This window comes from Lycium ferocissimum, chromosome 6, assembly GCF_029784015.1.
Source record: "Lycium ferocissimum isolate CSIRO_LF1 chromosome 6, AGI_CSIRO_Lferr_CH_V1, whole genome shotgun sequence".
Classification (NCBI taxonomy): domain Eukaryota; kingdom Viridiplantae; phylum Streptophyta; class Magnoliopsida; order Solanales; family Solanaceae; genus Lycium; species Lycium ferocissimum.
Window position 1 is genome coordinate 14,535,435 of NC_081347.1, and position 17,742 is coordinate 14,553,176.

The window sequence follows — 17,742 nt, forward strand, 5'->3', positions numbered from 1 at the left end:
GAGTTTTGTCGTGTTAAACCACGAGTAAAGTTTAACTATCAACTAAAAAAGTCATGAGAACTTAGAGTTGCGAATCAAATATTTACTATCAATAGGAGAAATAAGGGCAAATGACAAGACAGGTGCAAGAGAAGTAGTTTGTATTAACAATTGTTCAATGTTCTTGCCTAAAGTTTCGTCCATTCTTTCGATTTCAACGAATGATTAGCCTAATTGTGATATTCAAACTCGTCTTTCGAATGAAATTAATATCTTCAAAATAAACTAATTAAAAAGTCAAGAACATATTTAAGAAATAATCTAGTTGATCTCGAATATTTTTCTATCTTAATTCAAGAAGCTCTTTTTATTATTAATAAGAATTGTACTTCAACCATAATATAATAGCATAGCTATTCAGTACAATAACTCTCTTCCGATTAAAATAGAGTAATTAATTATATGCATAACATTGAAAACTCCATTAGAAATTTTTAGCAAAAGTACAAGATCAATCCTTACATAAATCTCAAAAACACCATGTCTGTCAAAATCATAAGGTAAACTACTCCATAATAGTAAAGATAAACATAATAGGAGAAGAAAGAAACTCAAAAATCATTACAACCAATTTTTTATCAAAACTTTTGTAATTGAAGAAAGTAGTGATATTGTCACGCCCCGAACCTGGGCCTGGACGTAATACGGCACCGGTGCACATTGCGTGACCGAGCGAACCATAGGTGGTTGAATCAACATGTGATACCAAAACATAATCGACTTATAAAATAAAACTAACACATGCTTTGATTAACTAAAGGTCGTGAAATATCATAATGCGAAATACTTAGACAATATGAAAATATCTTAAAGTAGCCAACATGGCTAAACCAAAACAACCGAACAATGAGTATAGCTTCATCAACAAGACTAACATAACAAATATCATTGTCCCGAGAGCGTGTCTATGAAGCCTCTAAGAATACTGAATAATAGAGGTGTCTATGAACTGAAATAACTGGATAGCTGACAATGCCCTAAAGGAATTTGGGGCTCACCGGTAGCTGATATGTGCACTCCTAAATAGCTGAGTCGTCAACCTATATATCGTTGCCTGCATCTCGCCCAAGCAATAAAAAGGGATATCAGCACATTTGAATTATACTGGTATGTATAGCAACTGAAGCAATAAGATATCTTTGGGCGAAACCGATAAGCGAATCGTAATAGCAAGGAAGTAGAGATATGAATACTCCACCGTATCGAATCATTTGTATTATCGTGTTTGTATATGTGGGGCCTCGGCCCGATAATAAATGCACGCTATGGCCTCGGCCTAGTAGTGCGTCGTCAATGGCCTCGGCCGTGGATATGTATACACACAAGCTTGCTTATGCCCTTGGGCAAAATCACATATGTTTGATTATGGTTAATTAATAAGACCGAGACCATAACAAAATGAACAATGCCGACCCGAAATAGACATCTTTGGAATGAATTGAAAACAACCCGTTTACGAGCATACCGAATTTCTAGGCGAGACTCGTGGTAACAATACATAAGTCATAAAGATTACGTCTTTGAGTTCATGATATTCAAATTGACAACCGTGAACGAATGCGTAATTGCAACCCTAGAAGATAACAGTTCTACAACATATCATAAAACTAGGGCTAAAAGCGTATTACGAGTCAAATTACCGACAAGTATGAAGAATGAGGCGTAGGAGAATCATGAACATTCCACTAACGTAGATAGTTAGCCTCACATACCTTAATTCCAGCCTTTGAGCGTAATACAATGTTCATCAACCCTTTCAACTTTGATCTATATCAATACAAGTCAAAGGGATTCTATATTAGCAATAATATTCATGCTTTGGTCATCTAAGCATTTTATCAAACACTTAGTGGGCATAAAGCTCTACAATCTCCATTAATGGTGTTTCTTCACCCAATTCCCATTCTATTACTTCTAGGTGATTCTTCAATCTCAATTAGGTGTAATTAACATCATTCTCCATCACCCATATCATTATAACAATCTCAAGTCAACAATCCAAAACCCTACTATAGTTCGTGTAATTCTTTTTACTAAACCCATTTACTATTCTCCCAAGAACTCATCAATTCACTATTATGAATGATTAGAGTGTAGAAGCATTACCTTTTTGACGTTTCATCCTCTTGAATTCGAGGTCTAGGGTTTCCACGCCCAACAATAATGTTCCACTCACAACTCTATTGATTAGAAGGGTTTTACTCAAGTTAGAAAGAGATTAAGGACTTGAATTCAACCTAGAATCATGATAAAACTTACCTTGGAGGGTTCTTGAGGCTTGGGACTTGTTCCCTCTGACTTTAGGGTGATTTTTAATGACTAGAGGTGTTAGGGAAATAAACCCCAAGCTTAAATATAACTTAAAAAGCGAAATCCCGACTTTTGACCCGAAACCCGGCTTGTTATGCGATGGGCCCGCGATGCACATGCAGTGCACGACCCCCCTGCAGGTCAATATTCAGAGAGGGGGTTTTTGTGCGATCGGTGCGCGACGCGGGACCAGCACACGCGCCCTCACAATGGGCCTGTGTCGGTTCTACATAGTGTTTGGTAAAATGCACATAACTTGTTGTACAGAGCTCTGTTTGGGATCCACAATATACCGTTGGAAAGATATTTCAAAGGGCTAAAACTTTCATGTTTTAAGTTTCCTCAAATTCCCAACGAATTTTCATTAAATTTGACTGGAAGGAAGACGTATCGAAAACTTAGCCGATTCTATAGAATTTTGAGTGCCTTACTATTAGCCATATTGAGACGATCATATCTCCTTGCTCCGATCTCTGATTGGCCTGGTCCTTATATCGTTAGAAAGGTATTTCTACGTACTACAACTTTCATTAAGGGTACTTTCCCAAATTCCCAACTAATCAAGGAGTTATGGCTGCTCGAAGTAAGCCCATCAATCATTTTCGCAAAACATTCAAACCTTCTGTTTTTCCACTAAAGCTCTAATGACATGAGTCTAACCTTAGTTCTAAGATACGGAGTGTAACAGATATACTCATTAGAACTCTCAGTCGCTTCCACAAGCCTCCTCGTCCAAAGATGTCCTAAAAAACATATAATTGTTGTATTTATACCCTGTCTAAAATAAGTTTGGATCAAAATACCCTAAAACTTGAAACAAATTTTTCAGTAGTAGAAACACCTACTGCGACGCGTTACGGCCGGGCAACTTTCCATGCCAATTTCTTTTTCCTCGGAGGGCTGGCTGGTCTGTGCTGGCGCGACCCGGGTTGCTAGCTTTTTCCCGTGTCGTCCACTTTTTTTCACTTTTTAGCATGCATACTCAGTCCTCGAATTCCGAACTCGATCCCGATTGCTTTGTTGGACTTCTACTCAGACTTCGAAGTGCCAAAACCCCCATTTAAGCTTCAAAAATGCTCGTTTGCTCGGGAACAAGTCCTATACAAGAACACACGTAATAAATATAAAATACTACTTTATAGCTCAAACATAATTAAAGTATAGTCAATAAAAGGTGAAATATAGCTAAAATTTTGTGTTTCTAGCCTATCATCAACCCCCACATTGAGACCATTGCTCGTCCTCAAGCAAGAAAACTACACTCCAAAGAAAGATGATCTTTTCAACAATTCTTCTAACTCGTCATACAAGGAATATTTAAAACCATTCAAGCACCTTGTCATAACCTTCTATCTCAAGACTCGACTCGCAACTACTACTTGCTTATTTACTCTAACTAAGAAGCCAAAAACATCAACTTTCCTTTGCAAGTCATATGCCCTCACAAAAAACAAGAGAATAGTCCAACATTCGCTCATACTAATATAATTAAATTACATATATGGACATATAATCAAGAGATTTACGCTAGCTCACTCACACGAAGAACTCACATGCAACATACGAGAAATCATAGGCTTACCCTTAGTGTAATACTCTGCTAATATCAGCACATTGAGTCTAAGATCAAGTATGACTTAAAAGGGTTGTAATGTAGGCTAAGGGACAAGTAGGAATTATTTGGGTAAAAATAATGACTATCCTCCCTAAGCACTTTAATACACTACATTTTCTACACTCAAGCGCACGTCCTTAACTCACCAACTCTTTTTTCATCCTCCGTTTTCACCCATGGCTTTCATTTAATTTCTTTATCTCATTAAGCACATTTTTATACATCACTAGAAAGGAGCACTATTTTTTCATTTTCTTCAATTTTTCTCTTTTTCTTCTTCTTCAAAACTTTATTTTTTTTCTTTCTTTTCGCTCCCTACTTAGAACATATATTTTTTCTTCTTTTAACAAGTGCACCCTTAATCTTTTTCTTAAATTTCATTCTCAACTCTTTCTTTTTTTCACTTCCCAAACTTCTTTCAAGCGCACTTTTTCAATTAAAGTGCTCTAGGAGTACGCGATCAAATTTTTGGCTAATTAAAACAAAGAGAATAAACTTGAGATGTGGTTACCAAACAATAAGGCTAAAGACTCAAAAAGGGGTAACTAAGGATATCGACATAAAGGTAGGTAAAGAGACGGCTAAAAATAAGGCTAATCAAAGAATCGGCCTTATCATCTCCTAGACTCAATATTCCATTTCGGTTTGCACACACACCAGGCAAGTTCTAAACGTTAATGTAACAACATGGAATATCATAACAAATTTCTCACACACGACACATAACTTACTCAAAATTGAATCTATCATGACTCTCTCATCAAAGCAATTATGCAATATCAAGCATTCATCACACTTATTACACGAGTCAAGAAATGAGCCTAGGTCTCACAACGAAGGCACTCATAGTTATCAAAGCACAACGGAATCAAGAGAATTGCCACACATCAAGAGTTTCTACTCCGATAGTATTCGGTTCAAACAAAATCTTTGGAAAAGAACCGCGACACTAAGAAAAACCAAAGGTGAGTTGTTACACTATCTATTAAGAAAATAAATTTTTGTTAGGACTTTTATCTCTCAAGAAAGCTATCTCTGTTCATTTCTAATGCAATCCATAGCCAAGAAAAGCCAATATTCAAGTTTTTTCAATATTCTTTTTGGTTGTTTTTAACTATTAAAGCACGAAATAAATCAAACAAAGCCAAAGGGGAAATAAAAATAAATAGCTAGTTACACCCACACTTAAACAAAGTGTTTTCCTCAATGCTAAAAGAATAAAAAAATTAAGGATGCAAAGAAACTCCATGTGGTTTAGGTCATGCAAGCAACACCATCCATAGGACAGCTCTTTTGCCTGCTGCTCGGCTGCTTGAGGTAGCCTTGGATTTCCCTGTGTTCGTACTTCGTGGCCTTTGAGACATTTTACCTGCACAAGATGGACGCCATTATAATAAGATATACAAGCTGAAAATAAGTGCTAGAAGTGTAGACATTACACCGCACTTATGCTCTTGGCAAGTTCGTAAACATGTTAAGGAGATTCAGACTGCCCCAAAAATAAGACTAATAATTAGCATCTAGATTGTACGAACCGGCATAACCATTTATTAACAACCATTCATTGTGCTAGCTTTGTTGGGGTGGTGGTCGAAAGGCACTTGGGACCATCACGTTCGATAACACATTTTTTAGATTAAGATCCACCACCCTACACTTAATTTCTAACATCAATCTCCAGATAAAGCATGTACTACAGTCAAATCTCTCTATAATTGCTTATTCGTTATACAACGTTCACTATAATTTTTGATTTTCTATAGAACCGATTTTTCATATTATATTTTACTTCTCTATAATAATATTCTACTTAAACAGCAGTGACATTCATTATAATGGTACACTCTTTGTAAAATTACCTCTATAACAGTCATACTCAAAATAATGCGTAATAATATTTTGTAAGAAATATATTATGTATAAAAATAAAATATTAAAATATTTATGGTAATCATCATTAATGTCATGCGTATTGTAAATTTCAAGTAAGAATATCTAAAAGAAAAAAAGTATATTTCTCATAGTAATCTGATTTAGTCTTGAAATTTTTCAAAATCACCTATTTCCTTGATTTTGGTAGATTTAATTAATCTATTTTAAGTTTGAAATTTTGCAAGACCAACTCAGATTACTATGAGAAATATATTTTTGTTTGTATACTTTTGTTCATAACAACTAAATAAGATGTAAACGTCAAATGCCGGTATACATACATAACAACACCTTACTATAGCAGCGATGAAATTACCATTATAGAGAGATTTGACTATACAATTCAATTTCACCCTAAATCACTTTTCTGAGGCAATTCAACAAACACATAGCAACCCAAGAGTTATGGTAGTTCTTTTTCATCTTTAAGAAATAGTGGAGGATATGTCCAATAAAAAATACTCAATAATGTGGCTCAAAACATGACATTATTTCACTGAGGCATTTATACAAACACCTGAGGCAAAATTTAGTCATGCTTTCTTCTATATTCAAGAGTAGCAACTTCAAGCCAAGACAACATCACAAAAACCTCCTGTAAAATAATAACACAAAACCCACCATAAATTCACAGTCATTATGCCAAGAATGTTAAAAAGAAAGAACTAAAAATGGGGAAAGGAGGAGAGAACATACCTTGAAGTTAGGGTTTAAGAATGAAAATAGAAGAGGGGTGGGCGTCGTTCAGCCATTGGGTTTTTTAAATCAAGGTGGAGAATGATTCTCCTCCCAAAATAGTTTGTTATGAAGTTTTTTTTAGAGTCTATTGTGATATTTTTGTTTGAAAATTTCATGGCCGCTATAGTGAGATCTTGTTATGTATGTATTACTGCTGTTATAAATCAAAGTATGCAAAAAAATATTTTTCATGTACTTTTTATGTTAATAAACGAAAATAAAATACCTATTAATTTTAAAATCTCAATTGATTTTCATATTTTATTAATTGAAATTGAAAAGACCAATAAATTATTAATAAATTCATAACTAGTTGTAACATACCGATAAAGGATTAAAATCTAAGGAACATATACATTTAAAATTAATTGAAAATTAAAATATTTCAAGTTTGATGTAAGAATTCTACAATTGTAGGTTATTTTATAAATTCAGTCTCTTATTAGTGATAATATAACGCTTGAATTGACGAAGATTTCTGTCCAAACTTTCAACAAGGGGAATTCAATAGCTTTCCTGAAGGATGTCTAAGAGCAGTAGGTTGAGGCTCTTCATCAACACTTTCATTGTCACCTTCTGCATCCACTGTCTCTTGTCTTCCACTCCAATGACTTGTACAATAATCTCTTCATCAGTGTAAGTTTGAAGGATTGGAAGTGTGTTGCATCAAACTCCATGTAAGTGATAACATCCATTGCTTGATTGGAGCATTAATGATAATTACCATAAGTATTTTAATATTTTATTTTTACACATAATATATTTCTTACAAAACATTATTATACAATATTTGAGTATGGTTGTTATAGTGAGGTAATTTTATAAAGAGTGTACCGCTATAATAAATGTCATTCTTTGTTATAGGTAGAATGTTGCCATAGAGAAGTAAAATATAGCATGAAAAATCAATTCTGAAGAAAATCAGGCCGTTATAATAAAATGATGTTATAACAATGACAATTATGGAGTGGTTTGACTGTAGTTGGAGATAATTAGTGGCAGAGGGGCTTTTTTTAATGACTAGCTATTAATATTTACAGAATATTACTAAATAGATTAAATTATATTTTAAACTTGCATAATTACAAAGATTTACGGCAAGTTTGTGGGATCAACTAGGAAATACGAAGGACAAAATATAGTTAATTCTTTTTAGAGGTACTGTGTAGACAAATTAGAAAATGATACAAAGGGCTTTATGAGAACAATGACACGTCCATGATTGTTCACACGTGTGGGCTAATTGGTTACCGCATGCGACAAATCTTAAATGACAAAAATAGCCCCACTATGTGATAGTGGTGTTCGACAGAACAATCACATTTCTTGCTTCATCACTACTTATTTCCAAACAAAATTGATCACGACCACACTATCCTCAAAAACGGTAAAAATTTATGTCCACGTACTATTTACATTGAGCAATAAATGTATGATATCTGTAAATTATAATTTTTTTTTTCATTTAATTTTGGAGTAATTAAGTGATATTTTTATTATAATTTGTGATTTTAAAGTTAGATGGTTAGATTTGATGCAAACATTTTTTCCTCGAAAACTCACCCCACCCGGTTTCTCGTCATAAAAATCTTACTAGACCTCGAGTTAAATAGTGTATATCCCCGTGTTTGTGTGAGTTTATTGCTTGTATTGAAAATTACTATATGTCAAATTGAAAGAATAGTGCATCTTTAGTAAATGTTGAGAGATATTATTATACATGAATTGATGGCAAATATAGTATACACAATATCGATTAAAAGAGAACAATATTTCTCAACCCCTGATTTATGCACCAATTTGTGATTTGCAGGCTATCCTCTTAATTTTTATAATTTACTCACTAACCTATTCATTTCCCTGAAAAATTATAATAAAATTATTTTCCTGAAGATTGAAAATAGGAAAATAGCCCCCCTAAGAACTGGACTTTTCATGCCCTTCTTTTTTATATCATAATGTGTTTATAAGTCACCAAACTCGATTAGAATTTTGGCTTATTAGTGAAAAGTTCAAGTGCTGATGGTATCACTATTCTTTCATCATTACAGTAAATGACCTTAGTTTCTGACCAGTTTTTGCTGCATGTTAATCAAGGATTCATGGATACATCATTATAATTAGTTTTTTATTTTTTTATTTTTTATGTATTTAATTTATTTCGAGTAGTTCCTAATTATTAATACACCTTTACTTGGTCACATCAAGTTTGATGACTTATAAACACGTATTTAAGATCTAAACAAGACGGGGTTGATCAATACTAGTAGTAGTTCTTTTGTAGGGACACTATTTTTCATTTTTACTCTTCAAGAAAATAATTTAAATATGCAAACGCAAAGAAACAAATAGATTAGTGCCAAACTGCAAAAATTAAAGGATATGATGCAAATTACAAAATGATGCATAGATTAGAGGTGCAAAATTTGTAAATATAAAAGCAAAAATAATGATTAAAAGCTAGTGAAGATTAAGGTGTGTTTGATACGGAGGTTTTCCAATTTTTTCTTGTTTGATTGGTCAAAATTTTCTTTTAAAAAAATAAGTTCGTAAAACTGAGGAAAATGCATTCCCTAAAGGAAGTAGGTCCATAAGTGACATTTCAAATTCATTGTCTTTTCCCCATCCGCCCAACACCTCCAACACCCACCCCTTGACCATCTCACTCCCGCCACCCTGACACCCCTACTCTCCACTCAATCCACCCCATAGTGTTTTACTAGATCACGTATAAATGCCTTCCTTCAATAATCTCATAGTAATAATTATGGCTTGGTTAATATGAAATAGAAAAAGAGTACGTTAAAAGATGGTGAAAATAAGACTGAAAAAAGTGATGAAAATAATGTTTCAAGGGTTGATCCTAAACGGATTTTTCTGTCTTAAGAAAATGATGAAAATAAGATTGACTAATTATATTTTTTAGGTGGAAATTCCGCCAGATTATAAATTAAACGATTGCTTTAACAATCAAAACCATCTAAGGATTTGGAAAGTATATTTGATAATTATACGATGACTTAAGTTGTGAAAAAGAAACAAATAATATTAGTTGAACGGTAATAGGTCGTTTTTTGCTACTTTATATTCTTTACTCCATTTCCCCCTTCCTTGTTAACTCAGATGGTCACGTTGGGGAGCAATCAAAATTGAAAATAATTATGAGTATACAAATTCAACTCACATTAAAAATGCGAAAGAAAAACTAATCATGAATCTAACTTTAAGCGAAATCGTGGAAACAAAATCAAATTGCAATTGTGATTATTGCTGAAAGAAAAAAGAAATGCACATTTTTTCTATATAAATAAAAGAAGAAAATCAACGTAATTTTCTACTAGTTTATTTTATTGTAAGTTCCCTGTGTGTATGTGGGGATGGATGGGAAGATGGCAGGTTGGTATTGAGGGCTTGTTAATACATACGCATATATTTTCTTAGTATAACTCTTTTACATTATTATTGCATTTTAATTTATTGTAGTAAAAAAGACAATTCGGTATACAAAGTATCATGCGTTATCAGAGTGAGAAGGGCCGCACCCCAAGAATTATGATGTAGACAACCTACCCTAATGCAGACATTAGTGGTTGCTCGTGACCTATAATTTATTGTAATAGTTTACATATTTTATTTTTCATATTACTAGTCCTTTTTATTGTACGTTTCCCATCTCATTTTAAGTGTCTTTTCAGCTCAACAAAATGTTCCAAAATGATTACCACTTTAAAAAATTGAGACATAATTATTCTTTTTGTAAATTTTACCCATGCTATTAAAGGGGTAAGAAGTGGTTAACAGTACTTATTTTTCAATAAGAAATAAATAAAGACATTTTGCCAAATTACACACTGTACTTAATATTTTCATAATAAACACGTTAAATCCTTAAAAGACACTTTAAATGGGATAGAGGAATAAGATACTTATTGTAGTTATTCTTTCGATATTTTGAGAGTATAAAAAAATATAACATTGTTAGTTCAAAAAATATATATTTATACAATAGCATACCCGGTATAATCCTACAAGTGGGGTCTGGAGAGACAGTGTCGACATAGCTACATAGATTGAAGGGTGGTCAATTGAACACCCTTCATCGGAAAGTCATACGGTATATATAGAAAAATATATCGTGTCTATAAGTTAAAAATCACTTTTTATATATATATACTAAATCTTGAACACTCTTAACGAAATTTCTGATTTCGCCACTGTGAAAAAGCTAGAGTGTACGCAAATCTTACCCCAACGTGGAGAGGTAGATAGACTATTGCTAATAAATCCTCGACAAAAAATATATGTTTTACATGTATAATTATTATTTTTTAAAAGCTACTTATTAATTTGGAGAGGCCACAAAGAAAACACAATTTCTGAACAGCACTGCCAAAGGCCATGCCTGTTAGAGAGGGAAACATCCTCGCAGGAACGTAAGGGCCCCTCCAATCTGTACAATTCTCTCATCTGATTTTTTTGTCTTAATGCAATTAACAAACATTAATTTTTATTTTATTCTGTTTACTTAAACATATGTTAATGATATAAAAATATATGAAAAAGAAAAGAAAAGAAAAGGTAGAAGAGTTGATTAAACCCTAATTAATCCCTCATCATAGGGGACTTAAAGAGACAATTAATTAATGAGGCAAATGGAATCTCCTAATTAAAAAATTAGAGAGTGATGGATCTACCCTTAATCGCACGTATGGGGAAACCTATAGAGACAAACACTTTGTTTTAGTGAGAGAAATAATTGTTAAGCAACACCTTAAAGAGGTTGGATAAAAGGAAAATTCCTAAAGAGGGACACCAATTTTTTTTATGAGAAAATATAAATAGAGGTTGGGAAAAAAAAAAGGTTATTATAGAAACTTAACTTACATATATTGAAGGTGTAAATCTTTTTTCACAGTATCAATATACGTTTAACCTATATTATTATTTTATTTTACTGTGGATGGTTCGCAGGGGCGGAGCCAAGATTTAAAGTTTATGAATTCGAAATTTTAATACAAATTGAGAGGTGCCATATTTTAAAAAAAAAAAAAAAAGTTCAACATAAATAATTTTTGAAGGACAATAACAAGAGAGATTTTCAAAAAAGGAAACAAAATATATGCTAGTTGTTTGAATGGTTGCAGAATAAAAAAAAAAAATAGATGATTTTTCTCTGCATTATTACATATATGATAAGCAGAACTATTATGGAACAATCTATCCAAAGATTAGATGATAAATTTTAGTTTATAATAGAAGTATCAGTTGTAATGAAATTCTTACCAGCTCCTCATTCTATGTAGGCTATTAAATTTAGTCAAATGGTAATTAAAGGAAGTTGTTTGTGGTTCTTTGTTACTACATGTAGGCTGTTGGCTAAGAACCAAAAGAGTAAACAATTCATCTTTTCTTGGTCTAACAGTACTTACTTGATTACTGCATAGTATTTCTCATTTCAACATGACTTTTAAGTAGTTATAGTTATTCAGTACGGAAAAGGGACAAAATTATCCGGAAGGTTGGGAAATAGTTCATTCATTAAATACGCTTTATACGTTAGCTAATTATATATTCTATAGTTATCTTATGTAATCAATTATCTTATGTCTAACAATATCACGTGGCGTAGCATCATCCAAGACTTCAAAAATTATTTTCCACTCAAATAATTGTTTACCCACTAAAATAACCAACCCGACTTGAATTTTTTTTTTTAAAGCGAGGGTAATGGGTTGGGTCCGTATCGTTTGACCGGAAAAAAATCGGGTCGGGTGGGTTGGGTTATTTTAGTGGGTAAAAAATTATTTGAGGGGAAAATAATTTTGAAGTGTTGGGATGATGCCACGTAGTACCGTTAGACATAAGGGTATAATTGACCTACGTAAGATAACGTTAAGGATATAATTGGCCCTAAAGTATAACGAAGGGTATGAATGAACTATTTCCCAAAGTTCAGGGGTAATTTTGCCCTTTTCCGTATTCAATATTATGATCAGGCTTTAGCCAATAATATTATTTTCAGCAAATGATATTAGCAGATTTTCTTTTTGCACATTATAAGAATTTCAAAAGGACTTCAACAACAACAACAACATACCCAGCATAATCCCATCAGGTGACTCTGGAAAAGGTAGAGTATACTAAGATCCTACCTTTAAATATAAAGAGACTGTTTCTGATAGATCGTCGGCTCAAAGAAAGATGAAAAAACAGTAATTATAAAAGGCAGTAACAAAAGCAAAATAATAAGGTAAACAAGGTAAAAGAAAGAAGCAATTAGCACTATAGATCTAAGAATGACGTAAATAAAAAAATACTAAGGACTTCGTTTTCCTAATTTTGAAAGTTTGGTTACCCATTTAGTTAATTTTACACAAGAAAAAATAAGACCATACAAATATATAGACAGATGAAACCAAACTTCAAAAGAATTTTTTTTTATAAAATAAATACATATACAGAGAGAGAGCTGAAAATATGGGTCACATGGCATGTGGTGCACCAGCTGTGTCCACTCTTCCATCCCCCCCCCCCCCCACCCCAACACACACAAATCCAAAGGCAGGGTTCTCAAAATTTCACTATACATACCCTTCTTACCTTCCTAACTCTGCCTTTTGACTCTCTTCACATTTATCTGTTAAAACTCCACTAGTCCTATCTTTCTCTTCACAAAAAAATGGAACCCCAAGAACTGAAACTCTAGAGACTCAATCAAGAAACCTCCATTATAGCTAAAAAAAGCTCAAATCTTTAAAGATGAAAGCTCACAAAACTGTTTTCTACCACCACCCTTTTAGCTTAAACAAACTTTTCTTGCTCAGTTTTTATCTACAACAACTCTTTGTTCTTCTCCTTATCATCTTCTTTCTTCCACCATCTTCACCAGCTTCCATTAATGGCCTTTTTAAAGACTCCCAACAGCTTCTTTCCTTTAAATCTTCACTTCCCATACAAACTTCACTTCAAAACTGGTTGTCATCAACTGACCCTTGTAAGTTCACTGGTGTTTCATGCAAGAATTCTAGAGTCTCCTCTATAGATCTTACCAACACTTTCTTAAGTGTGGACTTCAATTTGGTTTCTTCTTATTTGCTTGGAATTTCTAATTTGGAGTCTTTAGTGTTAAAGAATGCTAGTCTTAGTGGTTCTTTAACTTCTGTTGCTAAATCCCAATGTGGGGTTTCTTTGAACTTCATAGATCTAGCTGAAAACACAATTTCAGGTCCTGTTAATGATATTGCTAGCTTTGGGGTTTGTTCAAACCTTAAAAGTCTTAATCTTTCCAAGAATTTAATGGACCCTCCTGGAAAAGAAGTTAAAGGTGAAACCTTTAGCTTGCAACTGCAAGTTCTTGATCTTTCTTTCAATAATATATCAGGCCAAAGTTTGTTTCTTTGGCTTTCATCAATGGGGTTTGGAGAGCTTGAGTATTTTTCTGTTAAGGGTAACAAACTAGCTGGGAGTATACCTGAATTGGATTTCAAGAATTTGTCATATTTGGATCTTTCTGCTAATAATTTCTCAACTGGTTTCCCTTCATTCAAAGATTGCTCCAATTTGGAACACTTGGATTTGTCATCCAACAAGTTTTATGGTGATTTTGTTGCTTCACTTTCTTCATGTGGGAAGCTCAGGTTTCTCAATCTCACCAATAACAAGTTTGCTGGTTTGGTCCCTAAGCTTCCAGGTGAAAGCCTGCAGTTTTTGTACTTAAGTGAGAATGATTTTCAGGGTGTTTTTCCAGACCAACTTGATGATTTGTGCCAAACTGTGGTGGAATTGGATTTGTCTTACAATAATTTCTCAGGTATGGTTCCTGAGAGCCTTGGTGGATGTTCTAGTTTGGAACTTCTTGATATTTCAAACAACAATTTATCTGGTAAGTTGCCTGTTGATACCCTCTTGAAGTTGGGTAATTTGAAGACTATGGTCTTATCATTCAACAAATTTGTTGGTGTTTTGCCTGATTCTTTTTCCAACTTGCTGAAATTGGAGACTCTGGATGTGAGTTCTAATAATCTCAAAGGGCTTATTCCTACTGGGATTTGCAAAGATCCTATGAATAGCTTGAAAGTGTTGTACCTTCAGAATAATTTGTTTAAAGGCCCTATACCTGACAGTCTAAGCAACTGTACACAACTGGTGTCACTTGATCTCAGCTTTAATTATTTGACTGGAAAAATACCATCTAGTTTAGGGTCATTGTCAAAGTTAAAAGATCTCATCCTTTGGTTGAATCAGCTTTCAGGAGAAATCCCACAAGAGCTTATGTACTTGCAGGCTTTGGAGAATTTGATTCTTGATTTTAATGACTTAAGTGGATCAATCCCTGCAAGTCTTAGCAACTGTACAAAGTTGAACTGGATTTCATTGTCGAATAACCAGTTGACTGGCGAAATACCGGCTTCTTTGGGTGGTTTGTCCAATCTAGCCATTCTAAAGCTTGGTAACAACTCAATCTCAGGGAATATCCCTGCTGAGTTGGGTAATTGCCAGAGTTTGATATGGTTGGATCTCAATACTAATTTCCTGAATGGCTCCATTCCGGGGCCTTTGTTCAAGCAATCTGGAAATATCGCAGTGGCATTGCTTACCGGAAAGCGTTACGTGTATATCAAGAATGATGGGAGTAAGGAGTGTCATGGAGCAGGGAATTTGCTGGAGTTTGGAGGGATTAGACAGGAACAGCTGGATAGAATCTCAACAAGGCATCCTTGCAATTTCACAAGAGTTTATAGAGGTATCACTCAGCCAACATTTAACCACAATGGCTCGATGATTTTTCTTGACCTGTCTTATAACAAGTTGGAAGGTAGTATCCCAAAGGAATTGGGGTCCATGTATTATCTTTCGATATTGAATTTGGGGCATAATGATCTCTCTGGCGGTATTCCTCAAGAACTTGGAGGGTTGAAGAATGTAGCTATTCTTGATATTTCCTATAATAGGCTCAATGGCACGATTCCGAATTCGCTCACGAGCCTCACATTGCTTGGAGAGATTGACCTGTCAAATAATAATCTCACTGGAATGATTCCTGAATCTGCACCATTTGATACATTTCCGGATTATAGGTTTGCGAATACTTCCCTCTGTGGGTATCCTCTCCAACCTTGTAACCCGGGGCCTAAAGCAGATGCAAATCAGCATCAGAAATCTCACCGGAAACAAGCGTCCTTGGCGGGGAGCGTGGCAATGGGTTTGTTATTCTCCCTTTTCTGCATATTTGGTTTGATTATTGTTGCCATAGAGACAAAGAAGAGGAGGAAGAAGAAGGAGGATGCTCTCGAAGCGTATATGGACGGTCATAATTCACATTCCGCAACTGCAAACAGTGCATGGAAGTTTACGAGTGCTCGTGAGGCATTGAGCATCAACCTCGCAGCATTTGAGAAGCCTCTAAGGAAGCTCACATTTGCTGATCTTCTCGAAGCCACCAATGGTTTTCACAATGACAGTCTTGTAGGGTCCGGTGGTTTTGGTGATGTGTACAAAGCTCAGTTGAAGGATGGCAGTCTTGTAGCCATTAAGAAGTTGATACACGTCAGCGGACAGGGTGATCGAGAATTCACTGCTGAAATGGAAACTATAGGGAAGATCAAGCACCGGAATCTTGTCCCTCTTTTGGGATACTGCAAAGTAAGGGAAGAAAGGCTACTGGTTTATGAATACATGAAGTATGGAAGTCTTGAAGATGTCCTGCACGATCGGAGGAATATCGGGATCACGCTCAATTGGCCTGCAAGAAGGAAAATTGCAATTGGAGCAGCAAGAGGATTGGCTTTCCTACACCATAACTGCATTCCACACATTATTCATAGGGACATGAAATCAAGTAATGTCTTGCTTGATGAAAATTTGGAAGCCAGAGTATCTGATTTTGGAATGGCAAGGTTAATGAGTGCTGCGGATACTCATTTGAGTGTCAGCACTCTTGCAGGTACTCCTGGATACGTCCCTCCTGAATATTACCAGAGCTTTAGATGTTCGACGAAGGGAGACGTTTATAGTTACGGTGTTGTTTTACTTGAGCTTTTAACCGGCAAACAGCCAACAGATTCAGCTGATTTTGGTGACAATAATCTTGTCGGATGGGTAAAGCTGCATGCTAAAGGGAAGATAACTGATGTGTTTGATAAAGAACTATTGAAAGAAGATCCAAGCATTGATCTTGAACTTCTGCAATACTTAAAGGTTGCTAGTCAATGTTTAGATGATCGACATTGGAAGCGTCCCACGATGATTCAAGTTATGGCAATGTTCAAGGAGATTCAAGCGGGGTCAGGCATGGATTCAACGTCCACGATCGCAGCTGATGATGTCAATTTTAGTGCAGTTGAAGGAGGGATAGAAATGGGCATAAATGAAAGTATAAAAGAAGGAAATGAGCTGAGCAAACACCTTTGAATTAATGCAAAATTTTCCCCACCAGAAGAATTCTTTGGCAAAGAATGCAACGACAAGAAGATTGAGGTGCTGAGAGTTTGTTTCAGCTCCCGAATTTTTCCCCCTCTTCACCATACCAGTTAAAGGAAAAAAAAAAAAAAAAAAAAAAAAGATTGCCAGTGTAATTTTTAGCCAATTATTGTATGTACCACTAGTTCCCTCCATAAAATCTTGTGTTATTATACATAAAAAGAAGTTGTTTTTAACTTGTAACAGTGTTGTATATAAATAGTCTATGAGTTTGTTTTGCTATATGCTTTTAGCTTTCATCAGCTTGAATTTGGTATTCTTTTGGTACATAGCATTAGATTCAGATCTAATCTTTAAAAGCAGCTGTTAGATTTGTGACCTCAGTGATGGTGACTAAGTAGAGAGTATTTTTGGCCCTTTCTTCAAGGGTTTTTCATGTGTTTCCTTTCTCATACTTCCTTTTTTTCTTTTCCTTTATCTTCAAATTTATTACTTTAAAAAATTGGAACATGTCAATGCATGTCGCTTGTTCTGCATGTGTGCAGTTAAGACATCATATCCTTCATTCAAACTGCAGGTTGTAGGGCCTTTTAATTAGGCTCTTCTTCTTTGCCCACTTTCTAACTTCAAGAATTTCTTCAAAGAAAATTTGGCTATATGATATTTAATTGATGGCTTAAATGATAATG

At 34.5% G+C, this 17,742-nt stretch overlaps 1 protein-coding gene across 1 annotated transcript; it reads left to right on the plus strand.

Annotated features, from left to right (window-relative positions):
* Positions 1-13,181: 13,181 nt before the first annotated feature.
* On the plus strand, positions 13,182-17,337 carry LOC132059392 (systemin receptor SR160). The gene has a single exon (XM_059451999.1). It carries the CDS (start codon positions 13,394-13,396, stop codon positions 17,042-17,044), a length of 3,651 nt encoding a protein of 1,216 aa, XP_059307982.1. The 5' UTR covers positions 13,182-13,393; the 3' UTR covers positions 17,045-17,337.
* The last annotated feature ends 405 nt before the right edge of the window (positions 17,338-17,742 follow it).

What these genes read in the sequence shown, in the direction of transcription:
- LOC132059392 (XM_059451999.1), top strand. Translation starts at nt 13,394, where the DNA reads ATGAAAGCTCACAAAACTGTTTTCTACCACCACCCTTTTAGCTTAAAC.